This window comes from Ranitomeya imitator, chromosome 1 (genome assembly GCF_032444005.1).
Source record: "Ranitomeya imitator isolate aRanImi1 chromosome 1, aRanImi1.pri, whole genome shotgun sequence".
Classification (NCBI taxonomy): domain Eukaryota; kingdom Metazoa; phylum Chordata; class Amphibia; order Anura; family Dendrobatidae; genus Ranitomeya; species Ranitomeya imitator.
In genome coordinates, this window is record NC_091282.1 from 691,260,498 (window position 1) to 691,287,244 (window position 26,747).

Sequence of the window (26,747 nt, forward strand, 5' to 3'; positions counted from 1 at the left end):
CGGTTTTCTGAGTCCTCAATGAAGCGATAAAGAAAAGAGTACTACTATCCAACGTTTATATCTCCTATTCATGGGGGTTTGAAATGAAGACCTAGGGTAAGAAACCCCTTTAAAGCTTTACATTCACCTCACCACTCACCTGCCCTGCCACAGCCCAACACCTGGTCCTCCCCTTCTTCCAGCCTCTCTTTGCTATTCTTAACAGAGCAGAATAGAAGCCCTAGCCCAAAGTCAAGATAGCCAAAAAAGAAGCCACACATAGGAAAGAAGAGGTTGGACAAGGTGGAGGACTGAATAATGGGCTGCGGAAATTAGAGTTGTCTTGAGTGTTCTGAAACTAAGTTGCTCATCTCTATTGACATGAGAAGAAGAGAAGGCAATATTGAAATGAAAGCATAAAAAATTGCTGAGAAAACCTCATCGATAAGGCCATACTTACACACAAAGTTGGAACCAAACTGGACAAGTTGACATGTTTAGGGGCAAACATGTGAAGCTGCTGCAAACACGAGATGCCCTGGGCCTGGACCAAGCAGTCCGGATTCTCCTGCATCACGGAGCAAGCTAGCAAGCAATGGTCCCTTTGTGTTACCACCAATTCCCCACTGCCTACAAATGATAGAAAGAGACACTTTACAAATGGTCAAGCATATGTAATCACATTGAATATTCACACTTATTAAAAATGATAACTTCATACAATGTTAAAGATGACGAATTACGGCAAAGGCAATATGCCAGGCCTGAAGAGGAGATCGGTCGGGTACAGTTATCAAAATAGATCGGCGGTCAGAAATCGGACATGCTGGATCTTTCTCTCCCCCTGCCACCACCTGTTGGGGAAAAGTCGACCAACTCCCATACACATTACACCGTCAACAGATCCTACCAGCGATGAGCTAATGTGTATGGGGGACTTTAGGCCTCTCTTTTCTTTCCTCCTGATACCGCACATCTGCATTTTCCGATTCCTTGCTATGTATAAGATCAATCGTACCACCAGCTTACTGCTAGCAATGTATGGACAGCAGACACCCATTACACAGGGGCAGAATAAAGCAGATAAATGGCTAATCCAAATGTATTTTACATTCACTTTCTACATAGTCCATTTTCACAGGTTCAAAAACGATAGATGATTTGTCTCATGGTCCAGAATGGCTTGGAAATAAAAGGGTCGAAAATAAATTCTGTTAGCTGCTCATGGAAACTTTCAATACATGCTCCAAAGACGTGTCCATACATGTGAAGGGGACCATAATTAAACTATAGAAAAACAGACAACCTCCTCTCCATCCCCCACCCCCCAAAAAAAAAAAACGCAAGCCTAGAAGAGAGTGAAGACAAATCAAATTCTTTGACAATATCTAGAAAAGCCAAAAGCACTCAAAGAGGTGGCTGTATCATTGTCTAGAAGAGACACCTCAAGAATATAAACCCTGAGTGTTTATTCTAAGATGCAAACTACTAAAAGGACTCAAAAACAAAAAGCACAGATTATCCTTTGCTGGAAGACATCTAAAAATCCACCAAGTTCTGTAAAATGACTATGGACAGATAAAGATGAACTAGTACCAGAATAATGTGCAAGAACAATATAAAGAAAATTAGGGGCTCGTGTCTCAGAGCATGCCCCATCTGTCGAGAGCGTTGGGAGGCAGAGGCTTGGCGCCAATGGAACTGGCTTACCGGCGTTTACTAACGATATGACTGTGGATATAAGTGGCACGGTGATTGCTGGACCAGACACAGCTTTAAATTTGGCTGTCAAGAGACAATCAACAACAATAAAGGAGCTGCAGGTATTTCTGGCAAGTAGTAGTTGTGCCTTCATGTGACAGCAAACTTGCATGTTTTTTCATGTCTGGTCTGTGGGGTAGGGCGGCAAGACAAAACACTTTTCTCACAAAGAACTGGGGTTTTATTCGTTTTCTGAAACAATTTCAAGGGGGCCAACACTTTCGGCCACGACTGTATATACTGTATCCAGGAGGGATAGGAAAGAGAAGGAGATCCAGCTCAACGAAATAGTGAAAAATCCATAGTTTATTTCACTTGAAATATAGTGAAAGGACAAAACATCAGCATACAAAAAAATATTATAAAACCAAGGTCAACGCGTTTCCGGTGACTAAGCACCCTTAATCCAGGAGGGATACTGAAATGATTTCAAGTTACCTTGGAGTTCTGGCCCAAGTGTATTCAGAAGAGCACTCAAGCAGCGGCCTAAGCTGCGATGGACCTCTGCATGTGACGGAGGAGTGCTAAGCAGTGCGGTCATAAGAAGTGACAGTGTCGGCTCTATATGGGTATAGTACAGGGGTCCTGAGGAATCAATGACTATGGAAAGGGAGTGCAGGGCCCAGGTCTGTATGGAAGACAAAAGCAGATATAACAAGACATGAGGATTAAAGGGGTTGTCCCATGAACAATAACATTTTAATCAATAGATGATGGAATAACAATAATTTCCACAATTGGATGTGTTTAAATAAATGTTCCTGTGCCGAGATAATCTTATAAATGTGCCCCTGCTGGGTACTGTGTAATGGCCGTGTCTGACCGTGCAGGAACATGGTCTGATCATACCAAAGCTCCTGGGCAGGGGAGGAAGTAAAAGAGAGCATACAGATATGACAGCATGGGATCACAGCTGATTCTTTCTGAGAGGTAAAACATGTTTAATATCGAGCAGCTGGGACCCCTTGCTGTCCTGTCTGTATACCCTCTTTTGCTTCCTCACCATGCATTTGAAAGCATGTTTTGAAAGCAAATCATTATCCATAGGATAGGAGATAACATTTTGATCACATGGGGTCCAGCCACTGGGACCCGATCAATCCCGAGAGGGAAGCTCTGTAGCTCCCCATCGAAATGGAGCGGTAGTGCTTATGCATTACCTATGGACAGTGAATGGAGTGAAGGTCGAGAATTGGCACCTCCAATCCATTCTCATGGATGTGAGCATAACGACCAGTTGTGATAATACCATGCAGTTATGTGCTAAAAACAGGATTTTTGGTTGCTTACCGTAAAATCTGTTTCTCGGAGCCTGCATTGGGGGACACAGGAACCATGGGTGTATGCTGCTGCCACTAGGAGGCTGACACTATGCACAAAAAAAGTTAGCTCCTCCCCTGCAGTGTACACCCCACCGACTGGCATTAAGTACTTCAGTTAGTGAGAAAGCAGTAGGAGAAAAACAGTAAGGTTGAAATAACATAACCACAAACATGAGAACTGCAATCATGAAAACAGTAATAGAACACAGAACCACAGAAACTGACTAATATGGGAGGGTGCTGTGTCCCCCAGTGAAGGCTCCGAGAAACAGATTTTACGGTAAGCAACCAAAAATCCTGTTTTCTCTATCGCCTCATTGGGGGACACATGAACCATGGGACGTCCAAAAGAAGTCCCTGGGGTGGGAAAAACAGACTTCCATTAGGTGAGAGGACTCACCACTGTCGCCTGCAAGATTCTTCTGCCTAGGCTGGCGTCCGCCGAAGCATAGGTATGGACTTTGTAAAATTTGGGGAACGTGTGGATGGGAGACCAGGTTGCCGCTTTACAAAGCTTATAGGATGGAAGTCCTGTGGTGCACCGCCCAGGAGGCGCCGACTGCCCGGGTAGAGTGAGCCCTAACCCCAAGAGGGGCACACTGTTCTTGACCCGGTAAGCCTCCAAAATTGCCGTTCTGATCCAGCGAGCAATAGATGCCTCGGAAGCCGACAGGCCTCTACGCATGCCATCAGGAATGACGAAACGAGAGTCCGTCTTCCGAAAGGAAGTCATTCTAGCCAGGTAGACGAGGTCTAGCTTGTTCAACGAACGCTCCATAGGATGAATCGGAGCTGGACAAGGAAGGTAGAACGATGTCCTTATTGAGGTAGAAGGTGGAAACCACCTTAGGAAGGAAGGAAAGCGGAGCACTCAGGACCACCTTGTTCTGGTGCATGACCAAGAAAGGAGATTGGCAAGAAAAGGCCGCCAACTCGGAAACGCCCCGGATAGAGGTGATGGCCAAGAAAAGCCACCTTCCAAGATAGAACTGACAGGGAACTTCCCCGAGAGGCTCAAAGGGGGGACCCCTCAGAACCTCCAGCACAAGATTAAGATCCCGTGAATCCACAGGAGCCCTTTACAGAGGGACAACATGGGCTACTCCCTGAAGGAAGGTCTTGAGCTGTGGCCGAGAAGATAACGTCTTCTGGAAGAGGATGGAGAGCGCAGAAACGTGGCTTTTTAGGGAACTAAGGGCAAGGCCCGCATCCAATCCTGCCTGAAGGAAGGCCAAGATAGATGGCAGAAAAAAGGGCATAGGTGGAACATGATTGGACTCGCACCAGTGAAAATAGGCTGTCCAAGTTTGATAGTAGATCCTGGAAGGCGAAGACTCCCGAGCCTGGATCATGGTGTGAATCACTCGATCTTGAGACAGCAGACCGGATCTGTCTGGAAGCCTCCAGGGAGCGTCCGCGAGAAGGCTGACGATCTCCGCGAACCAAGACCTCCTGGGCCAATCCGGAGCGATAAGGATGACCGTTACCCCCTCCGCTTTGATCTTCAATAGTTTGGGAACAAGAGGAAGAGGGGGGAACAGATAGGGAAGCACGAACTGCGACCAATGAATGGCCAGAGCGTCGGCACCCACCGCGAGAGGATCGCGGGATCTGGAGACAAAAACTAGGAACCTTCCAATACAGACGGGACGCCATGAGGTCCACATCCGGCGTCCCCCATTGAAGGCAAATTTGCTGGAAGACCTCCTGATGCAGGGCCCAATTGTCTACACCGGGAATATGCACCGCGGATGTCACTGGAAAACCGTCACCTCCCCCAAAGGAGGATCTTGGAGACCTCGGAGAATGCCAAGGAACTCACGAGTCCCTCCTTGGTGTTTGACAGCCGTGGCATTGTCTGTCTGAATTCGGACTGGTAGACCCCTGAGAAGTCTCTCCCAGTGAAGAAGGGACAGGTAAAAAGGCCAGTATTCCGAGGACGTTGATCGGCAGCGAAGACTCCAGCGCCGACCAACGTCCCAGACAGTCCGGGGACGAAAAACCGCCCCCCAGCCGAGAAGGCTGGAGTCCATCACAACCTGCCAGAAACGGAAGGAAGGACCGACCTATGAAGATGAGAGGAGACGTCAGACACCAATTGAGGGACCATTTGACTCAGGGCGAAAGACGAATTGGACGATCCAGAGAAAGGACAGACTTGTCCCACTGCCAAAGGATCGCTTGCTGAAGAGGTCGTGAGTGGAATTGAGCAAAGGGGATCGCTTGTGATGTTGCCACCATCCTTCCCAGGGCCTTCATGGCCGTTCTGAAGGATGGAAGCCTGGTACCCTGAAACAAGCGAATTTTTCGGCGGAGCAAAGCGCTCTTCTCCTCAGAAAGAAAAATCCTGGTTTGACAGGTGTCGGACAGCATGCCTAGGAACACGAGCCGCTGAGTCGGAATAAGGCAAGACTTCTTCTTGTTGACAAGCCGCCAGAAACGGGACAGGGTGTCGAGAACGATGGACAAGCTTTCCTGGACCTGAGAAAAGGATGGAGTCTTGAAGAGAATATCATCGAGGTACGGAACGAGTACCAGACCTCTGACTCTCCAGATGGCCAGCGGCTCTGCCATGATCTTTGTAAAGACCCTGGGAGCGGTTGCGAGACCGAAAGGCAGGGCGACAAACTGGGAATGCTCCTGATGTACCGCAAAACGCAGGAATCTGTGATGTCCTGGAAATATAGGGACATGAAAATAGGCGTCCAGAATGTCTATGGAGTACAGAAATTCCTATGCCTCCATGGAAGTGATTACCGAACGAAGGGATACCATTCTGAAGGTTGCAGGCGAACCCTTTTATTCAGTAACTTGAGATCTGGGATGGGTTCGAATAAAAGGCTGTGAATCCTTCTCTTTCTGGAACGGGAACGATTACCCCCGCGCTGAGGAGAGAGGCGATGGCTGCAAGGAAACCCGGAAGTCGGGTCTTTTGGAGGGCGAGATTCGAAGAAACGATCCCAGGGCTGAGAAATGAAATCGATTTTGTACCCCGAGGATACCACTTCCCTGACCCATGCATCCTCCATCGCCGAAAGCCAAACACGCCTTTAAAGCAAGGAAGACGACTGCCCAGCTTGGGAGATGCGCCGGGATCTCAGCGAGAATCATGCCGAGGTACATCTTCCAGGTCTAGACCTGGTGGAACTTCCTTGGGAATAGCGGGAGCGCCAGGAAGAAGTGGGCCTAAAGGAAAACTTCTTCCTATCTTGGCACGCTTGTGACCTCTGCTGTAGAGGAAGAGGTCGGCGAGGTTTGGATTAGGGGAAAAGGGAACTTGTCCCCCTCGGTCGCATCCTTAATAATTTGGTCCGGTCTGGAACCAAAATACGCGATCCCTGAAAGGGCAAGGTGGTAAGGGACTTCTTAGAAAACAGGTCCACTTGCCAGGCATTAAGCAAAACTGTACGGTGGATGGCAACGACATTGCTGGATGCCTGAGCTGCACAAGACGTGGCATCCAGGGAGGAAGAGACCAAATACTCGCGTGAGAAATCTGGTTGGCAAGCTCCGCTAGCTGTTCTGGTTGCGCCCAGCCAGAATGCCTTGACGGAGTTGCTTTGCCCATTTGGCCACAGACTTTGAAACCCATGAGGAGGCAAAAGCCGGGCAAAGAGTGGATGCAGCCGCTTCGAAGGCTGACTTCGCAAAGGATTCTAAAAGTCTACCATTAGATTCCTTCAAAGATGCCGCACCAGGAAAAGGGCCGGACTGTGTAGGTAGATGGACTGTGTAGGTAGTCTGGAGACTGGCAGGTCCACAGAGGGAGAAGCTGTCCAGTTGGCGGTGCTTCGGGGAAAAAAGATATAACACGCCGAGGCGCTGTCCTCTTTGAAAGCGTCTGGTCAGATTCTCTCTTTCTCTGGCTATCAGCTCCTCATATTCAGAATGAGGGGCGAAAACTTTGGAAGGTGGCTTGGACCATCTAAACGAAACCGCCTGATCTGCGGGTTCCGTAGCGGAGTCTTTGATGCCACAGGTCTGGTTAACTGCAGCAATGAGGTTCTGAACCATATCCCTCATGCTAGCGATTTAGTTAGAATCCAGCTTCAAAATATCTTCCGAAGGCGCATCCGAGAACACTTCGCCTGACTCGGGGGAGGAAGACTGGAAAAAACAACTCAGACCGGCGTTCCTGTCTAGATCCTTTGCGGTCAATATTGGTAGGCTCGGACAGAGCTTCCTGTGACCCGCTGGCTGCAGCGTAAGTAGTCAGGGGCAACCTATCAAACACAGACACTAGGGTCTGAGACACTCGGGTGAGATCGCAGGGATTGGGACACAGAGGAGACCCACCCTGGGATAGGGAACTCATTCCCTCGGACAGCAGGGGTGTCCAGGGCGTTGGGCACCGTGAAGCTGTTGCAGTCCTGACAGAGGGAGGGAAGTCTGCATATGTAGGGCGAATATACAAAGTGACGGACCAAGATAGCAGAAGAAGCAGGAGGACGGGAGCCTTATCCCTTAGAATTAGACATGGTGCCAGAGGGTTAGGGGACGGAAGCAGAGGGGAGTGTCAGTCTGCTGTGCAGAGATACTCACAGCAGATGTCCTGTAGCTTCCAGGCTGTAGAGGAGAAGGTCCTGCAGACAGATGCACCGCTCTATGCGACGACCCATGGTGACGCTAGAGGAAACAGTAAAAGGCGTGCTGCAGGGAAAAGGGCGGGAGGGCAAAAGGCCCGCTCATTAAAACCGGAAGAGGAGCGGGGCGGACAGCGCAAGCCTTGGGCAGGAAGATGGCGCCGGCTGTAGAGAGCGGTGGCTGGGTAGAAGTGGGCGGAGACAAGCGCACACACCAGGGGAACCAATATGGTGCCCGATGCGGGCGGAGCTAGACGCCGTTGCAGGAAGAAGGTACGGGCGGGAGAAAGCCCACCCAAAGGAGAGCAAATGGGGGGTAGAGTTACTGTGCCAGAGTAGGCCCGAGAAGCCTGGGTCTAAATTAGAAACCGGCGACCGCTGCACCGAAGTAGGCCCGAGAAGCTGGGACCTAGATTGGAACCTGGTGGCCTTCACGCCGGAGTAGGCCTGAGAAGCTGGGGCCTAGATTGGAACCCGGCGGCCGTCACGCCGGAGTAGGCCCGAGAAGCCGGGGCCTAGATTAGAGGCCGGCGACCGCCTGAATGAGAGGAGGTGAATAAGCCTTCACCGCAGCGAACGTCTCACCTGTGCCTCTGAAAAGGTAGCCCCTCAAGCACCGGAGCCTGCGTCCAGACTGGGGTGGGGGGGAGAAGAGGGGGCCTGAGCAGGGCTAAAAGTCCATAAAAGGAATCCCTAACCTAAAGGTCCTGAGGGAAATAGATGGGGCACCTTCTAAATACTCACCTTCTTCATCTGTATATCTTCTTCCGGAAAAACCTGAGGAAAAGGAGAAATATAACTCATTATTCCGGAATGCAAAAAAAGACGTCCAGAACTTGCTGGTGGACGTCCTCGTCTCCTCCAACCGACAGGCTCTGGTGGGCGAGTGGGTGGGGGACGGAGCTAGGACCGGACTTCTGAGCACGCTTGTGTGCTAGGATCATGGTCCTGCTGTCGGATCTATGAGGATACGGGGTGGCAGTACACGCAGTACTCATAGTCCGTATTGTGGGATTACAGGTGTGACTGTTCACACTGTATCCCTCCAGAAAACCTGAAAGAAAACGATGCACATTGAGGTAGATAAGGGTCTAATGAAAGACCCGTGTCCACCTCCTACTGACACTAAGCTAAACTGAAGTTCTTAATGCCAGTCAGTCAGTGGGGTGTACACTGCAGAGGAGGAGCTAACTTTTTTGTGCATAGTGTCAGCCTCCTAGTGGCAGCAGCATACACCCATGGTTCCTGTGTCCCCCAATGAGGCGATAGAGAAACATTGTATTTTCTACTCACCTGAACTTCAGGAGATGTGGTGTCTTGAGACAATGAATGCAAAACAGCAACACAAGATGCTAAATGTTGGGTTGAACCAATCCCTCCAAGGTGCCTGTGCAAAGACCCTAAGGATAGGGAGTGACCAGTTCTGGCCACCACATCTCTAGCTACCTTCAGCCTGAAAAAAAAAAATCACAAAAAAATAACATTCAGACAAAGATTAAAAGAAAGACAACTGACGCGATATTTTAATGACCCCAAATCATATACTTGTCAAAGCTTGCTTGAGCGAGTCTAGATGTGTACAAAGGTTCAGATACTACATGGGCCAACCGGGCCATACATTCGACAGCAGCGCAGCGCAGCCATGGGTTTCTGCTCTCCAGTGCTCCTACAATCAGGGAAAGGCATGGTCTTCGGGTTTCTTCAGGCCCTAAATTAATGTGGTTGGAAGCTAAATGCTGCAGAAACAAGTGCAATCAGATGTAAAAACAAAAATCCTAATCGTTAATATTAGATAATAGATATTAATGGAGGCAAATGGCTAGTCTCTTACTAAGCTATCCAAACAAAAATGAGAGGAAATTATAGTAATGTGATTGGAATATTGTATTTTGCTATTAAAGGATTGCTAAAGTAGACTTCACACAAAAGACATGTTTTTTGAAAGCGAGCAGAAATAGTAGTAGACAAAAAGATCAACATCAATGTCCGATGCTCATATGGTCCAACCCACTGGTGATGGCTTACATGCAGAATAGGGCGACAAGACAAAAACTGGATGTGGGCCCTTTGCAGTCCAAGAGTTTATCATAACACACCCTTAATGTGTAGGTGATAGAAGCAGTTTACTGACTGAGGGTGGTAGTTGCCCCCATTACCATTGGTGCAACTTGGGCCTAAAAGGTATGTCCGTTCCATGCGATGCCTGCAGCCGATAGGTGAGTAATATCTTTTTTTTTTTTTTTCAGGTACTTCTGCTAGATTGTGTTTCTTTTTCACTTTATGGATAATTCCTTTAAAAAAAAGTCTGATGCTTGCAGGCAGTCACAGGAGAAGCCTAGGAACTTACTATATACTATTTATACCTTAACTCAATAATCAAAGATGCAAACTACATCAGGAAACCAAAACTCTGACTGCAATAAAGTTTAATAAAAAGAAAATATTCAGCATTCACGGATGGATCTGGCAATGGCATGAGGACATTCACTTTCATTAATTACAGTTAATCCACGATATTCACGGGTCCACTTACTTTAAGGAAGCAGCACAAAGCAGACAAGGCCGATAACTGGACGCTCTGCTGACGGAAACCCTTTGTCTGTTTGACAGAATCCACCAACTGCTCCAATATCTGAGTTCTGAAAAAGAACAGCAAGCTTCATTCCTAATCTTACAAGATGAACTTCATGAATGAATTGTATTGTAATAACTCTCCCAATATTACCTCTGGGACTCCGGCATATTTGACAGTAAAACTCCAAAGAGTGCGGCAGCGGCTTGAATGACGGTAAAGTTTGGTGGCAGAGGGGTAGGCACAGATTCTCCTTTGGAGGGCATATGGTAGATGGCATGGGGGTCGTAATCTAAACTACCACCAGGAATTCCATTACTGAGGAGAAACTGGACATTACGATGATCATTATTAATGACCAAGATAAGAAACAGGTAATATTATATGTGCACTGATCCAAGGTTCCCAAACGGAATATGGCTTATCTGGGGGAAATTACAGACAATGTGGTGTCAAAAGAGCTTAAAGGGGATTTCTGGTTTCAGAACCCCACTGTTTACAGGCACTTGGTTTTAAAGAAAAGGCATTACTCACCCTTCCCAGGTCCAGCGTAGAGTCTTGGTGTGTCTGTTATTGTTTGCAGCGCTGACGTTACATCACAGTAATGCAGCTGATCAGTGAGCACAGCGGGCCTGAGCAGCTGAGTTCATTGATTGATTGCAGTGCTGTCAATGTGATGTCAGCGCTGCAGACAGACACCAGGAGCTGTGGCAGAGACTCACTGGAAAGACCAGCTGAGAGTGAGTAAAAATACACTGCACCTGGACAGAAAGGTTTTCTGAAAGCAAAAGAATGCTTTCAAAGCGATTTTCCTTCTTCAACTTATATATAGATTTCTGGTGGAAAGCTCAAAATCAAAGTCATCTAGTACATACCATTCACAGGTCCAACACTGAGTCCCCAGTGATTGTGTACAGGGTCACATCACCAATGCTGCAGCCAATCACTGAGCTCAGCGGCTCATGCTATATACACTGGGAAAACTGCTGAGCCCAGTAATGGTCTGCTGGGATGCAGATGTCACTACTGCAGCTTGTACACAGTCACTGGAGCAGCAGCAGAGAAGCAGCCGTGGACCTGGGGAGAGCAAGTAACAGATTATTTCATTATTTTTAGCATGGCCACCGCAAATTGAAAAAAATTGAAAAAGGGAATCTGGCTTAAGTTTATATCATAAATGAATCAATATCTGTAGAACAAGCCTACGAAGATCACCTGTTCTTCTATAGCTCTGTGATCGCTCTCCTGCAGCGAGGACCCCAATAGGATCAAGTCATCAGGATGACAAAGTGCTGGCAGCAAGAATACAGCTCCGCTGGGCGTGTAGTCGGGGGAGGACAGATCTGCAACCAATTCCTTCATAATTGCACAAAGGCTTCCTAATAAAAAAAAGGACGAGAAAGTCACAAACATTGCGTCTAGTACAGCGACTCTAAATGCACTAGATAACATAACACTGTCAAAGGGTAACAATAAATACCCATACCATCATACGACTTGGGGGGCATCAAAATTAGCAACTGGTAAAGCCTTTGTCTGTACAACACAGAGCAAGCCTTTAGAGAGTTTCCATATAATTTCTGTAGATTGGGTAATCTAGAAAGGAACAAAGTTTAGGAAAAACAAGAGAAAAGAGATGCACATTAAGAAATAATAGAGGGGGTGTCAAAAAGGCGCAAAAGGAAGATTTGAATAATAACGGCAAATGAGAACTAAAAAAGCAATGTACGTCCGTGGTAATAGGAGTTCTAATTAATATCAGAGGCCGAAAAGGCGTACGGTTAATGAGGGTTTCTTAGATAAAGGGGTGTGGACCATTTGTTCTTTTATCACTTACTGAGCAAGCAAAGCAACGGCAAAAGGAAGAGGAGGAAGGAGCCGAAGCAAAACCTCTTCTGTGACGAGATCCCCGCAGTGTAACATAAAGCTCTGAATAGCTGTGAAAAAAAGGACGACAGAAATCACAAGCCAAAAAAAATATTTCTTTTACAATATATCTATATATATATAATTGTCTAAGGGGTACTTCCGTATGTCTATCCTCAACTTCCGTAACGGAAATCCCGCGTCGCTGATTGGTCTCGGAAGCTGCCTGTCATGGCTGCCGCGACCAATCAGCGACGGGCACAGTCCGATTAGTCCCTCCCCTACTCACCTGCAGTCAGTGCCCGGCGCCCGCTCCATAATCCCCTCCAGTCACCGCTCACACAGGGTTAATGGCAGCGGTAACGGGCCGCGATGTAACGTACTCCGTTACCGCTGCTATTAACCCTGTGTGTCCCCAACTATTTACTATTGACGCTGCCTATGCGGCATCAATAGTAAAAATATGTCATGTTAAAAATAATGAAAAAAAAAAAACAAACCTGCTATACTCACCATACGCCGCCTTTCCCGCTCCTCGCGACGCTCCGGTGACCGCTCCAAGCAAGCGGCAGGCTCCGGTGGCAAAAATTGTATGCAACATGGACCTGCCATGACGTCACGGTCATGTGACCGCGACGTCATCACAGGTCTTGCGCTCATACCAGCCCTGGGACCGGAAGCTGCCACTTGCAATGGAGCGGTCACCGGAGCGTCGCGAGGAGCGGGAAATGCGGCGGATTTTGAGTATAGCAGGACTTCAACGGGCCTTCGGAAGGTGAGTACATGTTTATTTTTTATTTTAAGTCTCTATACTACCTGGCTCTGTGCTGTATACTCCGTCGCTATGCAATATACTACGTGGCTGTGCAATATACTACGTGGCTGTGCAATATACTACGTGGCTGGGCAATATACTACATGGCTCTGTGCTGTATACTCCGTCGCTGTGCAATATACTACGTGACTGGGCAATATACTACGTGACTGGGCAATATACTACGTGTGGCTGGGCAATATACTACGTGACTGACCAATATACTACGTGGCTGGGCAATATACTACGTGACTGGGCAGTATACTACGTGGATGGGCAATATACTACGTGGCTCTGTCCTGTATACTCAGCCGCTGTGCAATACAATACGTGGCTGGGCAATATACTACGTGGCTGGGCAATATACTACGTAGCTGGCCAATATACTACGTGGCTGGCCAATATACTACGTGGCTGGCCAATATACTACGTGGCTGGGCAATATACTACGTGGCTGGCCAATATACTACGTGGGCTGTGCAATATACTACGTGGCTCTGTGCTGTATACTACATGGCTGGCCAATATACTACGTGGCTGGGCAATATGCTATGTGGACATGCATATTCTAGAATAAATGAAAACAGATGTAACAAGAAAAAAGCCAGCTCACCGATCCCAAAGGGAAGCACGGGACTCCGTCCTTGATGAGACGTGATGAAACACACTTAAAAAAGAAAAAAGGTTCCAGCCTCTCCCAGGTAAAATAGAAATGCTTTATTGCTGACACATAATTAAAATACAAAATGCTCCCGAGACATCACCATGACAGTGTGCGAGGCAGGCTACGCGTTTCGACCGACACAGCGGTCTTTATCAATGCTAGATGATGGTCTCGGGAGCATTTTGTATTTTAATTATGTCACAGCAATAAAGCATTTCTATTTTACCTGGGAGAAGCTGGAACCTTTTTTCTTTTTCAAGTATATTCTAGAATACCCGATTATGGAGCGGGTGCCAGGCACTGACTGCAGGGAAGTAGGGAGGGACTAATCGGACTGTGCCCATCGCTGATTGGTCGCGGCAGCCATGACAGGCAGCTGCCGAGACCAATCAGCGACGCGGGATTTCCATTACAGAAGTTGAGGACAGAAAGACGGAAGTACCCCTTAGACAATTATATATATAGATGGCTGCTATATACTATGTGGGCAGTGTTATATACTACGTGGGCAGTGTTATATACTGTGTGGGCTGCGTTATATACTACATGGCTGCTATATACTACGTGGGCAGTGTTATATACTGTGTGGGCTGTGTGATATACTGCGTGGGCTGTGTTATATACTGCGTGGGCTGTGTTATATACTGCGTGGGCTGTGTTATATACTGCTTGGGCTGTGTTATATACTGCGTGGGCTGTGTTATATACTGCGTGGCCACTGTTATATACTGTGTGGCCTGTATTAACGCATCAGGTATTCAAGAATATGTCGTGGCCTGTGCTATATACTACGTGGCTGCTATATACATACATATTCCAGAATACCCGATGCGTTAGAATCGGGCCACCATCTAGTTGGTAACATAAAGGTCCAATTTCCCTTATAATGGCAATGCTTCTATGGGGGAATAGCTCTCCAATAAGATGCTACAAAGAAGAAGCATGCGGAGTCCCCACAGCTCCAGACTTTGCACCTTCTATCTAGAACATATTGCTTTATGAGAAACAATAAGAATACTGAGTATAACTTTTGGCACGGACGATGGAAGTTATCCTGTGCTTCTGGATAAATGACAAGTCACGATAGAATATAGAATGGTGGTCTTATGTCAACTCGTTTCAGAGTCACCCAGACTCCTTCTCCAGGACAACCATAAATGACCATATAAATAAGTGCATTGCTTTGCTTTTATTGAGAGACCACCTGGCGTGACTGGCCAAATGTCCAAACTTTGCAAACCCTCAGCAGTAAAAATAACAATTATTTGACCATCAGTGTTTCGGGAGTACGTTCTGCCGCACCCGTAAGTCTGTCTCACTTATCTAACTCTAATAATTCATGTGTGGACCGAGATTTCTTATGGGCATATATGAGACAGTTGGGTTCCAGTCAGAAGATCCGCAGATGGTCCAGAAATCGCAGTCGGTGGCCTTATAGAGACTGTGGTCTTATAATGATGGTGGTCTTATAGTGACGTTATTGAAATACTTACCACTCATAGCACCTGCTCGTCCTTCTAAAGTTACTTGCCAGGTGAAGGAGTCTCCTCTACTGCGCTCCATGTCCAGGTCCTTAGGATTTTGTGGGAAGACACTCTGCCAGAGCAGTAAAAGTCGTCCCAAATGAGGTTGGACCATTGCAGGGCCTGCAGGGTTGGTGAAGATTACAGGTAAAATTAAACATATCTTAGTAGTGGCAAAGATAAAGTACTGCAAAAACCTTAGCTAGAACATATCAGTTTTATGTTGCACATATGCCTTAGGTTTTGTAGTAGCTACACCACAGTTTTGAATAACAAAGTTTCAGGAAAACATTCTGTAGAAACATGGGAAGACCCATTTAGACTGGCTGATCCCGACCTATGTGCTGTTAAATATTAATTATTCTTATTTTTATTCTGTACTGAGCACATTGCTTCTTGCTGACACCATCAAAAGCTATTTCTGTGTATGTAGCTCAGAGTATAAGTTAACTCCATATACAGAGAACACGTGATTTGTAGAAACCATATATAAACGTCTCTTAGGAGGGGGTGGGGGGCTTTTGTCACGTGGGACGGTCACCTCCCTTCCTTCACCATCATTCTCCATGGACATGGGACAAGACACGAGGAACAACAGCTGTTAGCTACTCCATGCCATGATGACTTCAGACTTTCACACAGACAGATGACTTCTACCATTCAGGACCCTGGAAAGATGAGTAACAGGAGAAGCGCTGATATCTACACATGGACACTCTGTTTGTAATTGTTTCATCTACCTTTTATGTTTTTGCTGCGATGGTGGATAACTCAATAAACCACTATACTTTCGTCAGAATATCATGACATTTTTCTTTTAAGAATAACGCACCTGGTTAAGTCTTGATTAGATATTTTTGCTAAATAACGATTTTTAACATTTGGCCTAGCCAGCCAGTTTTGATTTTTTGTGCTATTTTTGCGTGAATTTCCTTCTTCTTGCACACGGGGGAAGACAGAAGAGTTCTGCTAGATTGTGCAAGTATTCAGGAATTCCACTTCAAAACTTCAAGTCACAAAGAACTCATACAAGAACCTACGAATTACGAAGACTTTAACAGGTGTCAGACGGATTGACAGCAAGCACTGGTAGTGCTGAAGATACATGTGCTAAAAATAGCCGTGCTGAAGTCCGGAGCCCAGCGTTGTAAAAGCAAAGGGATTACAAGCTGAGATTTCAAGGTAAGACAAATGGATTTGATAAATTCATATGCTAAATCAAGTCAGATAGAATTTGTAAGTTTGTACGGATCTAGCTTAGAAATATTTTGGTCTAATTTATTTGCAGAATGCAGAATAGCGAATTCGAATTTGAATTTAGATTCTAAGCTAATGTCTAAGAAAAAAGAAAAAGAGCAACTTAAAAATATTTTACATATGGTTTATGTATTTAACGAGTTTGTGACAGAGAAGTCCAAAAAAGACAGTGTAGAAAGAATTTCTAAGGAAACGAATGATGTTCCCAAGATTGACTGTAATGAGAAGAGTGAGAAAGATGTGACGCACGTATCTGTAATGACGATGACCACCCAAAGTGACATTGACTTTGTGACACAAGATGAAAAACAAGATGGAGGAAGTGAAGGAGACATGACAATTGACAAAGATGATCTACGAGGGACAGATGTACAAGGGTCACTAAAAATAGACGACTCAGAGGCCCAACTCCAACTTAAATCTAGGAAAATCCTGCTAAAATTATGCAAAATCATTCCTGCATATGATGACAAAATCCATGTGTGCAGAAATTCAGAGATATTTGAAAGTTTTGCTGATAAGTTTGATTTGACTAATCAGGAGAAAAATAATTTGTTTAAAATTTGGCTGCCAGTAACTTTTATCAGAAGATATTCATTAGAAATGCAGAATGAGGAGTATGAAAATATGACTGATGTAGAAAGATTAAGAATTTTGATTTTCTGTGGATTAAAAGAAAATTATCCAGATCTTGATATTCTTCTAAAATTGAAGATTGGCCAGAAAGAATGTACTTTTACATTCATGTCCATTTTTGAAAGGATTTATAAATTGGTCTGTACGAATTTGAATCAACAATCCATGATAAATTGTTTTGTAAACAAGCTTAAATTCTTAAATCCTGTATCTCGTATAATTGCTACACAGAAAAATTCTTTATACGAATGCGCAAAATCCCTTGATTTTTCTAGAAAACACGAGAATCTTGAAAGGAAAACACATTTTACTAAGTTTTTGAAACCAGTCAGAATTCAATCTTATCAAAAGCCAAAATCAAAATCTTCAAATCTGATCCAAAATCAAATCTATGAAGTACAAAGAAAATTACATATTTGTTACAAACCGTATGAAAAGATTCAGGAGTCTATTAAAGAAATTTCTCTGAAAGATTTAAAATCTGAAGGCTCAGATCTGTCTCTAAAGATGGCGGAGACTGACAGACGGAAGCAGGTGAGTATCCCAGGGGGAGCTCAGCTGAACACTCCATTATCACAGCAGTTCTTCAAAGAGTCCGTAGGGTTAAAACTGACCTTACTAAATACAGCATTTCAGATAATCGACAGAGAGTTACATTTTGGGATAGGAATTGGCTAAATATGTAATTATATTATATGATGAGTTATACAATGTATTATTTATTAATATGTAGTTTTTTATTCAATATAATTCTGCAGTTACATATATTAATATAATATACAGTAAATACTGTAGCATATTTGTATAAGTAGAGATTATATTAACTGCATTTTTATATATATAGTGAAATAATTAAAATTTACTCCAGTAAAAAATATTTAGAATTACAATTAAATACATTTATTAAATATATACATATGTATAAGATATTTAAATTATTTTGTTTTGAAATAAATATGAAATTAACCTTTATCTTTCATTTCCCTTAGAATTTTACTTTCAAAGCGAGGATTGAACAAAAAATACCTGTTTCATGAATTTATGTCTTATTCACACAGGAAGTTATATTAACTGCATGATTTTTATATATTTAACACTTAAAAATAAATAATATATCTAACAACCTAAAAATGTGTGTACTACATGTAAATTTTCTTTCTGTAATAATCTAAAACGTGTTTTTTTTTTTTTTTTCCACTGCATGGTGCATGACGTGACAGCTGTGAGTTAAGAAATATCATATAGCCTTGATTTTTAATTTTAGGAATTTTCCTCAGCCTATACATGCAAATGGATTCTTGTACCGAAATAGCGTTAGAACATTCAACTCAAGTTTCTTGTAAATGAGTCCAGTCCTTTCTATAGTTTAAAACATACTGATACTGTTAAATAATATTTGGGGAATATTCAAAGGAATATTAGAATACTAAATTTAATAGATTACAATGCGCATTGATTGATAATTAGGATACAATATTTTGGGTTAATATACATGTTTTTTATTCTTTGTATGTGAAATGTATTGTGAACGTCTATGTGAGTCACATGTGACAGGTGAGAGAACATATGAGCAGCTGCTGAGTGAATTTGACATACCGTATATACTCGAGTATAAGCCGACCCGAGTATAAGCCGACCCCCCTAATTTTGCCACAAAAAACTGGGAAAACTTATTGACTCGAGTATAAGCCTAGGGTGGAAATGCAGCATTTACCGGTGAATTTCAAAAATAAAAATAGATCATTATTTCCCCATAGCTGTGCCATATAGTGCTCTACACCGTTCACTGTGCCCCCTAGCTGTGCCATATACAGTGCTCTGCACCGTTCACTGTGCCCCATAGCTGGGCCATATACGGTGCTCTGCACCGTTCATTGTGCCCCCTAGCTGTGCCATATACGGTGCTCTGCACCGTTCACTGTGCCCCCTAGCTGTGCCTTATACGGTGCTCTGCACCGTTCATTGTGCCCCCTAGCTGTGCCTTATACGGTGCTCTGCACCGTTCATTGTGCCCCCTAGCTGTGCCATATACGGTGCTCTGCACCGTTCACTGTGCCCCCTAGCTGTGCCTTATACGGTGCTCTGCACCGTTCATTGTGCCCCCTAGCTGTGCCTTATACGGTGCTCTGCACCGTTCACTGTGCCCCATAGATGTGCCATATACGGTGCTCTGCACCGTTCATTGTGCCCCATAGCTGTGCCATATACGGTGCTCTGCACCGTTCACTGTGCCCCCTAGCTGTGCCATATACGGTGCTCTGCACCGTTCATTGTGCCCCCTAGCTGTGCCATATACGGTGCTCTGCACCGTTCACTGTGCCCCCTAGCTGTGCCTTATACGGTGCTCTGCACCGTTCACTGTGCCCCCTAGCTGTGCCATATACGGTGCTCTGCACCGTTCACTGTGCCCCCTAGCTGTGCCTTATACGGTGCTCTGCACCGTTCACTGTGCCCCCTAGCTGTGCCTTATACGGTGCTCTGCACCGTTCATTGTGCCCCCTAGCTGTGCCTTATACGGTGCCCTGCACCGTTCACTGTGCCCCATAGATGCTCCACATTAATCTGTGCTGCCGCTGCTACTGCTGCAATAAAAAAAAAAAACACATACTCACCTCCCTTGATTGCAGCTCCCAGCGTCTCGTTCCGGCGCCTCCATCTTCCCGGCGTCTCTGCTCTGACTGATCAGGCAGAGGGCGCCGCGCACACTATATGCGTCATCGCGCCCTCTGCCTGATCAGTCAGAGAGCGCAGACGCCGGGAAGATGGAGGCGCCGGCCGGGAAGATGGATCGGCGCCCGGCGGCTGGAACGAGGACAGGTGAATATAACATACTCACCTAGTCCTGGCGATCCTCGCGCTGTCCCCTCCTGTCTTCGGCGCTGCAGCTTCTTTCTCTATCAGCGGTCACCGGCACCGCTGATTAGAGAAATGAATAAGCGGCTCCGCCCCTATGGGAGGTGGAGCCGCTTATTCATTTCTGTAATGAGCGGTCCCACGTGACCGCTGAAGAGAGGAAGAAGCTGCAGCGCCGAAGCCCGTGGGACGGCAGGGACAGCGCGAGGATCGCTGGGACTAGGTAAGTATACCCCAGCGCCCTCACCCCCTCACCTGCCGACCCCACCGCTACCGTGACTCGAGTATAAGCCGAGGGGGGCACTTTCAGCCCTAAAATTTGGGCTGAAAATCTCGGCTTATACTCGAGTATATACGGTAAGTGTGTAATGTAAGAGTGACCAGAGCGTGGTATGTGGAATGTGGAATGTGTATGCACAGTTTGACTGAGGCCTCATGATTTATGGTATGTCAGAAAAAAAACCCAACAACTGTGTGTTTAAAAAAAATAATAATAATAGGATTCAGTTAAATTATTAGAATATTAAGATATATTTAAATATTATTATGCAACATATATTTCTTTGGTGATTATTATTTAATAAGTACAATCACACATCAATATGTTTTATCAAGAAAAACTACATTTAGATTAATTTTTCCAAATTATAATTTTTTCATATTCAGTGTTTTTTTATAGTTACATAAATAAGTATACATCTTCAAACAAATATAAGTCATAAAGTTGATATGACAGTTATAAAAATAATGATTTTTCACTTGGGTTTTTACAAATTAATTTTTTCATAAAATAATATTTTTTGATATTAAGGGGGAAATGTGTTTTTGATCCTGATCACATCATCACATTTCATCAATACCTCTTCTTCACACATTTTAATAAAGAAGAAATATTAATAAGGTATTATTGGGTATAATAACAATAAATATTATAAATATCATTTTTTCTCTTATGAAGGGTATTCTATGCAAAGTTGCATAATTTCAATATTTTGGTAATCCAAGGTTATGACAACATCTACAAAAATATTAAGGGAATGTGTTACTGAGACATAATCTCAGCATTTGTCATCAACATATAAAGGCCTTATTTTTATTTTTTATTCTCATTTTTATTTTTCATTTTTTTTCCACTTTTCTTTCAATTTTTATTTTTCATTCTTATTTTTCATCAAGGAAAAATCAATATTTAATAGAGTAATGTCTACAAGCATATTGCTTTATCAAATATAGTGATCATATGGTTTAATTATATAAGAAAATTTCAATTCTGAGTTAAATACAACAATTCTTTCACTCATTCATTCATTTATTCATATATATACTTATTTTGGTTCATGGCTATACATACTTACATATTATTGGTCTACTGAACATAAATTAATAAAGTTTTAATACTAAATATCAGCACTTGTTACATAAAAGACATTCTGACATCTATGGGTTCAAAAAGAAATTACACCTACGACATAAAAATGTCCAATCACATGAAGAATATGGTAAATAATATATCATTTATTATTATTATTATTATTTTATTTTCTAAATATAAACTCCATTTTAATATCATTTAATAATTATATGGATATTATTGATTGCTATGGTACGCTGTGATATTATAAGTTAGGGAAATTACCAGATTTGGTATAGAATAGGGAATGAAGACTTCAATCAAGATACCGGAGATACGTTAATAAAGACTTTACATTTTTCTAAATTCAATTGATTCTTAAAAATTGCAAGAAGAAAAGCCGTTATCCAGAAGTTCCACAAGGTAACAATGCTATGATTTCTGAGTAATAATAGACTGTGTCAAATACAATTCATGTCACTACTGACAACAACTACAGCATCCATCACTGACTATGAGTACAGTATCAAAGATGAACTGTGTTATTACGTTCTTATCACGATCCAGTGGTTTCCTATCACCTATAAGACTTCCATGAAAGCTGGTGAACACTCAGGTAATTGTCAGGACGCTACAACCCTGACATGTGTCCTGTGCACTAAGGACTGGTTATGGTGCTATGTTTGGCAAGGAAGAGTCAATGTAACCCTTGCTGTGCTGACCAAAGACGTCACACCTGTCCCAAGACCAGTGCGGATGATATGAGGATTCCAGATGATTTCCAAGGCGAGCCAACGTAAGTCCAGGTCTCTAAAGGTGACACTGCACAGATATTAAAGCGACATTTCATCTATGGACTTTGTTTTCTTATCAACATTTGAATTTATGGACTTTGACACATGACACACGGTCTCTACATATCTACATGTTATCATCTATTTCAAAAAACTTATATTAAAGATTGTTTAAAAGAACCAAGAAGACATCAATATGAAGATCAGATGACATCAGACCTGAGATGCTTCAAGTAGATATAGGGAAGTATAATATATATTTTATATGAATATTAGTCACGGCTTACCATAACATGAATTACCATAACATGAATTACCATAACATGAAGTTACATATCATTATATTATTGAGAACATATAACAATATTATTATTAATAATATTATTTATTACATCATTTTGCCAAAGAAGAAAGTAGATCTTATTATTATTTTAATTTGAGGGTTCCAATCAATGTCTGTCACCCTCAAAAGGGGGAATTGTTAAATATTAATTATTCTTATTTTTATTCTGTACTGAGCACATTGCTTCTTGCTGACACCATCAAAAGCTATTTCTGTGTATGTAGCTCAGAGTATAAGTTAACTCCATATACAGAGAACACGTGATTTGTAGAAACCATATATAAACGTCTCTTAGGAGGGGGTGGGGGGCTTTTGTCACGTGGGACGGTCACCTCCCTTCCTTCACCATCATTCTCCATGGACATGGGACAAGACACGAGGAACAACAGCTGTTAGCTACTCCATGCCATGATGACTTCAGACTTTCACACAGACAGATGACTTCTACCATTCAGGACCCTGGAAAGATGAGTAACAGGAGAAGCGCTGATATCTACACATGGACACTCTGTTTGTAATTGTTTCATCTACCTTTTATGTTTTTGCTGCGATGGTGGATAACTCAATAAACCACTATACTTTCGTCAGAATATCATGACATTTTTCTTTTAAGAATAACGCACCTGGTTAAGTCTTGATTAGATATTTTTGCGCAATAACGATTTTTAACATGTGCAAGCTCATGGGCTGGCGTTAACAGGCCGGTTATGGCCCATTTAATAGCACCAATAATCGTCAAATCAGTGTCAATCGTTCTGTGCACAGAGAATACTGGAAAGAACAGGACAGAAAATGACCCCCGATCAGCTTGTCTATATAGCCATCATAAAGACCCTGAAAATGACTTTGAACACGATAATATGATTGTTCTGTGTGCATAGATATCATCGGCAGGAAACCTTGTGATAATTTGTTGCCACTAACTAGTTTAAGCCGGCTTAAAAATTGTCATATAAGACTAAGTGTTTTACTTGTTTATCAGACGATTTGTTTAGCTGGGCAGAAAGTTGGGAAAGAGTTCATACAAAACCTTTTTCTGCAATTATTGGCTCATCTAAACAATTATGGTAGTTACTGTCTCCTTTATCTTTCCCTTGAAGATTGCAAAGCATTCTCTCCAGGCTAGAGTCCATCATTACTATACTTGCTATATATTTTTTTATGTTATGAATTAAAACCTCTGGATTTTTGTATGTAAGGTAATCAGGGCGAGTTTTAGACAAAGAGGGTTCCTGGGCAAAAGTTTAAAGTGGGGCCCCAAATGCTCACATATTGCACTATCACCCAGAAACATTTTGATTGTATTTACAAGCGCTGAGTTCAGGCAGTTAAATGGGTGATTGACAATATTGAAGTCGTTGAACGCTTGTTCCCGGGTTTCTTTATACCGGCTGAGGAAGAATGATGGACACAGTCTTCGATACAGTGTATTGCACTGCCCATGGTCCTTCATAGAGAATACTGCAGCCTCCCTCAGAGTACACTGGAGCCCCACACACACACACAGTATAATGCAGCCCCCGTAGAGTATAATGAAGCCCCCGCAGAGTATAGTGCAAACACACACACATTATAATGCAGCCCCCTCAGAGTATAATGCAGCCCCCTCAGGGTATAATGTAGTGCTCTCAGAGCATTATGTAGCCCCTCAGAATATAATGCAGCCCCCCCAGAGTCTAATGCAGCCACACACAGTATAAAGCAGCCCCCTCAGAGAGCATAATGCAGCCCCCTCAAAGTATAATGCAGCCCCCAGAGTATACTACAGCCACACAAAGTATAAAGCAGCCCCCTCATAGAATATAATGTAGTGCCCTCAGAGCATAATGCAGCCATACACACAGTATGATGCAGCCCCCATAACGTATAATGCAGCCCCCATGACGTATAATGCAGCCCCCAGAGTATAAGAGTATAATGCAGTCCCCCAGAGTATAATGCAGTCCCCCAGAGTATAATGCAGCCTCCCAGAGTATAATGCAGCCCCCCAGATTATAATGCAGCTCCACAGAGTATAATGCAACCCCCAGAGTATAATGCCACCCCCAGAGTATAATGCAGCTCCCCAGAGTATAATGCAGCTCCCCAGAGTATAATGCAGCTCCCCAGAGTATAATGCAGCTCCCCAGAGAATAATGCAGCTCCCCAGAGAATAATGCAGCTCCCCAGAGAATAATGCAACTCCCCAGACAATAATGCAGCCCCCTCAGAGTATAGTCCAGGCCCACACACAGGTTAAAGCAACTCCCTCAAAGTATAACGCAGACACACGCACACTTTAATCCCCCCCCCACAAATGCACACAATATAATGCAGCCCCCCACACACATAGCATAATCCAGCACCCCACCACACACTGTAAAATGTAGCACCCCACCACACACACACAGTATAATGTACTCCCCCATCACACATACCGTATAGTGTAGCCTCACCGCACACACAGTATAATGCAGCCCCCAACCACACACAGGTATAATGCAGCCCCCACCACACACACAGTAAATGCAGCCCCCCCAGAGAATAATGCAGCTCCCTCCGACACACACATAGTATAATGCAGCCCCCTCCCCCACACACACACAGACACAGTATAATGCAGGCCCACACACAAAGGATAAAGCAACCCCCTTTGTGTATGCATTATACTCTCACACACACACTATAATTCAGCCCCCCACCCCTCCCCACAAACACACACAGTAAAATACAGCCCCCCACACACACAGTATAATGCACCCCACCACACACACAGTATAATGCAGCCCCCACTACACATAGTATAATGCATCACCCCCACCACACACAGTATAATGCTGTCCCCACCACACACACACAGTATAATGCAGCTCCCACCACACACCGTATAATGCAGCCCCCAACCAAACACCATATAATGCAGCCCCTCACACCCACACTATAATGCATAGACACACACTCACTACTTGCCTCACCCCGTTCCCCACGCTGCTCCAGACTCTGCTCTGGTCTCCTCAGCTCCACTGCTGGCACAGCGTGGTGCACTATGAATTGACGTCATCGGCACAGGTTGAGACACAAGCAGAGGGGGAATGATGGGAGAGGGAGTATCGTCTGACGCTCTCTCCTCCATCACTGCTTTCAACTGTATAGGTGTCTATGATGACAATAATTTGAATGTGCGATGAGGGGCCAGGGCAGCGCAGGGCCATATAGCGGCTGCGTGGTGTGCCGCTATTAGCGGCAAGCCACTGTGGCTGGGGGACCCTGGGAGAGCGGGGGCCTGGGCAGCTGCCTGGTCTTCCTGCCCCTAACACCGTCCCTGAAGGTAATGATGCTATACGAAAAACAGAAAAAAAAAGTTAAAAAAGCAAATGAGACCAAAAACAGAAAACTAAATTCATAAGCCATGCTGCAATGTAAGCAATGGCATAGTCAGACCCAAATAGAAGTTCTCACTCTGTAAAAGGGGTGCCTTGTCTCCTATTCAATAAATGGTTACAACTTCGTTTTAATTTTGTAATAAAGGAGTCTTACCCATTGTCATTAGGGAGGAAATGAGGAGCCAGCCTGCCTGTACCCTGTGCATAGAAAGGCGGCTGTTTTGGTTTGCAGAGCAGAGCAGGTCTTCCGCCAAGTTCATGATTACCTGAAAGAACCATGAGACAGCTCGATGTGATTTTGCCATGCGATGCCTACCAGAAAGCAGTGCACTACATTTTTAAACTTTAAAGGGGGTATTCCCATCATCAATATCCTACCCCAATATGTTGTCGGTGTAATAGTAATAATATTAGCAAATACCTCCAATTAGAAATGTAGTATAGCTCTTCTGATTCGCTATGTCACTTACCCCATGGCAAGGCATTGCTGTAGCTTAGGTATGCATGGTTACAACAATTAATACTAACTATATGAGTGGTCATAACCATGTATACCTAAGCTACAGAAATGCCCTGCACATAGGGTAAGCGACATAGTGAATCAGAAGAACTATACTATATTTCTAATTGGAGGCATTTGCTCAAAGTATCATTATTACACCTACTACATATTGGGGTAGGATCTTGAAGATGTGGATACCCTTTAAATCTGTGCATAGAAGCAACTGAAGCTTCTGCAAGTCTAAAAAGTTAGACTGATATTCATTAAATTAGAACATGTAAATAGCCTTTTTAACAATGAGAAATAGAATGATATATGGATCCACTCGGGGTGCAGCTATTAACACATAATACTGTAAAGCATAATTAATAACCAAGACCAAATCTACATTTAGTCGAGGCAACTTATCAGAAATTTCAACTTTCTTAAAGGGAACCTGTCACCCTCCCCAGGCGTTTTTAACTAAAAGAGCCACCTTGTGCACCTTAGTTCGGGTCCCTTCCACCGCTGAAAGAATCGTTTTTATAATTTGTCCCTCATACCTCTACTTTGTCAAGGGGGCAAG

General features: G+C 44.0%; 1 protein-coding gene across 2 annotated transcripts in view; it reads right to left on the bottom strand.

Annotated features, from left to right (window-relative positions):
- The window catches only part of HEATR5A (HEAT repeat containing 5A), a 107,408-nt gene that overhangs the window by 62,882 nt on the left and 17,779 nt on the right, over positions 1 to 26,747 (bottom strand). For both annotated transcript variants that reach the window (XM_069730402.1, XM_069730412.1), the window contains exons 10-20: positions 25,835 to 25,946; positions 15,055 to 15,207; positions 12,055 to 12,154; positions 11,704 to 11,813; positions 11,433 to 11,596; positions 10,371 to 10,546; positions 10,179 to 10,284; positions 9,191 to 9,381; positions 8,939 to 9,098; positions 2,179 to 2,368; positions 440 to 609 (exon numbers count right to left, since the gene is read on the bottom strand). In XM_069730402.1, the coding sequence (XP_069586503.1) occupies positions 440 to 609; positions 2,179 to 2,368; positions 8,939 to 9,098; positions 9,191 to 9,381; positions 10,179 to 10,284; positions 10,371 to 10,546; positions 11,433 to 11,596; positions 11,704 to 11,813; positions 12,055 to 12,154; positions 15,055 to 15,207; positions 25,835 to 25,946 (1,632 nt within the window). The remainder of the gene's footprint in view (positions 1 to 439; positions 610 to 2,178; positions 2,369 to 8,938; positions 9,099 to 9,190; positions 9,382 to 10,178; positions 10,285 to 10,370; positions 10,547 to 11,432; positions 11,597 to 11,703; positions 11,814 to 12,054; positions 12,155 to 15,054; positions 15,208 to 25,834; positions 25,947 to 26,747) is intronic.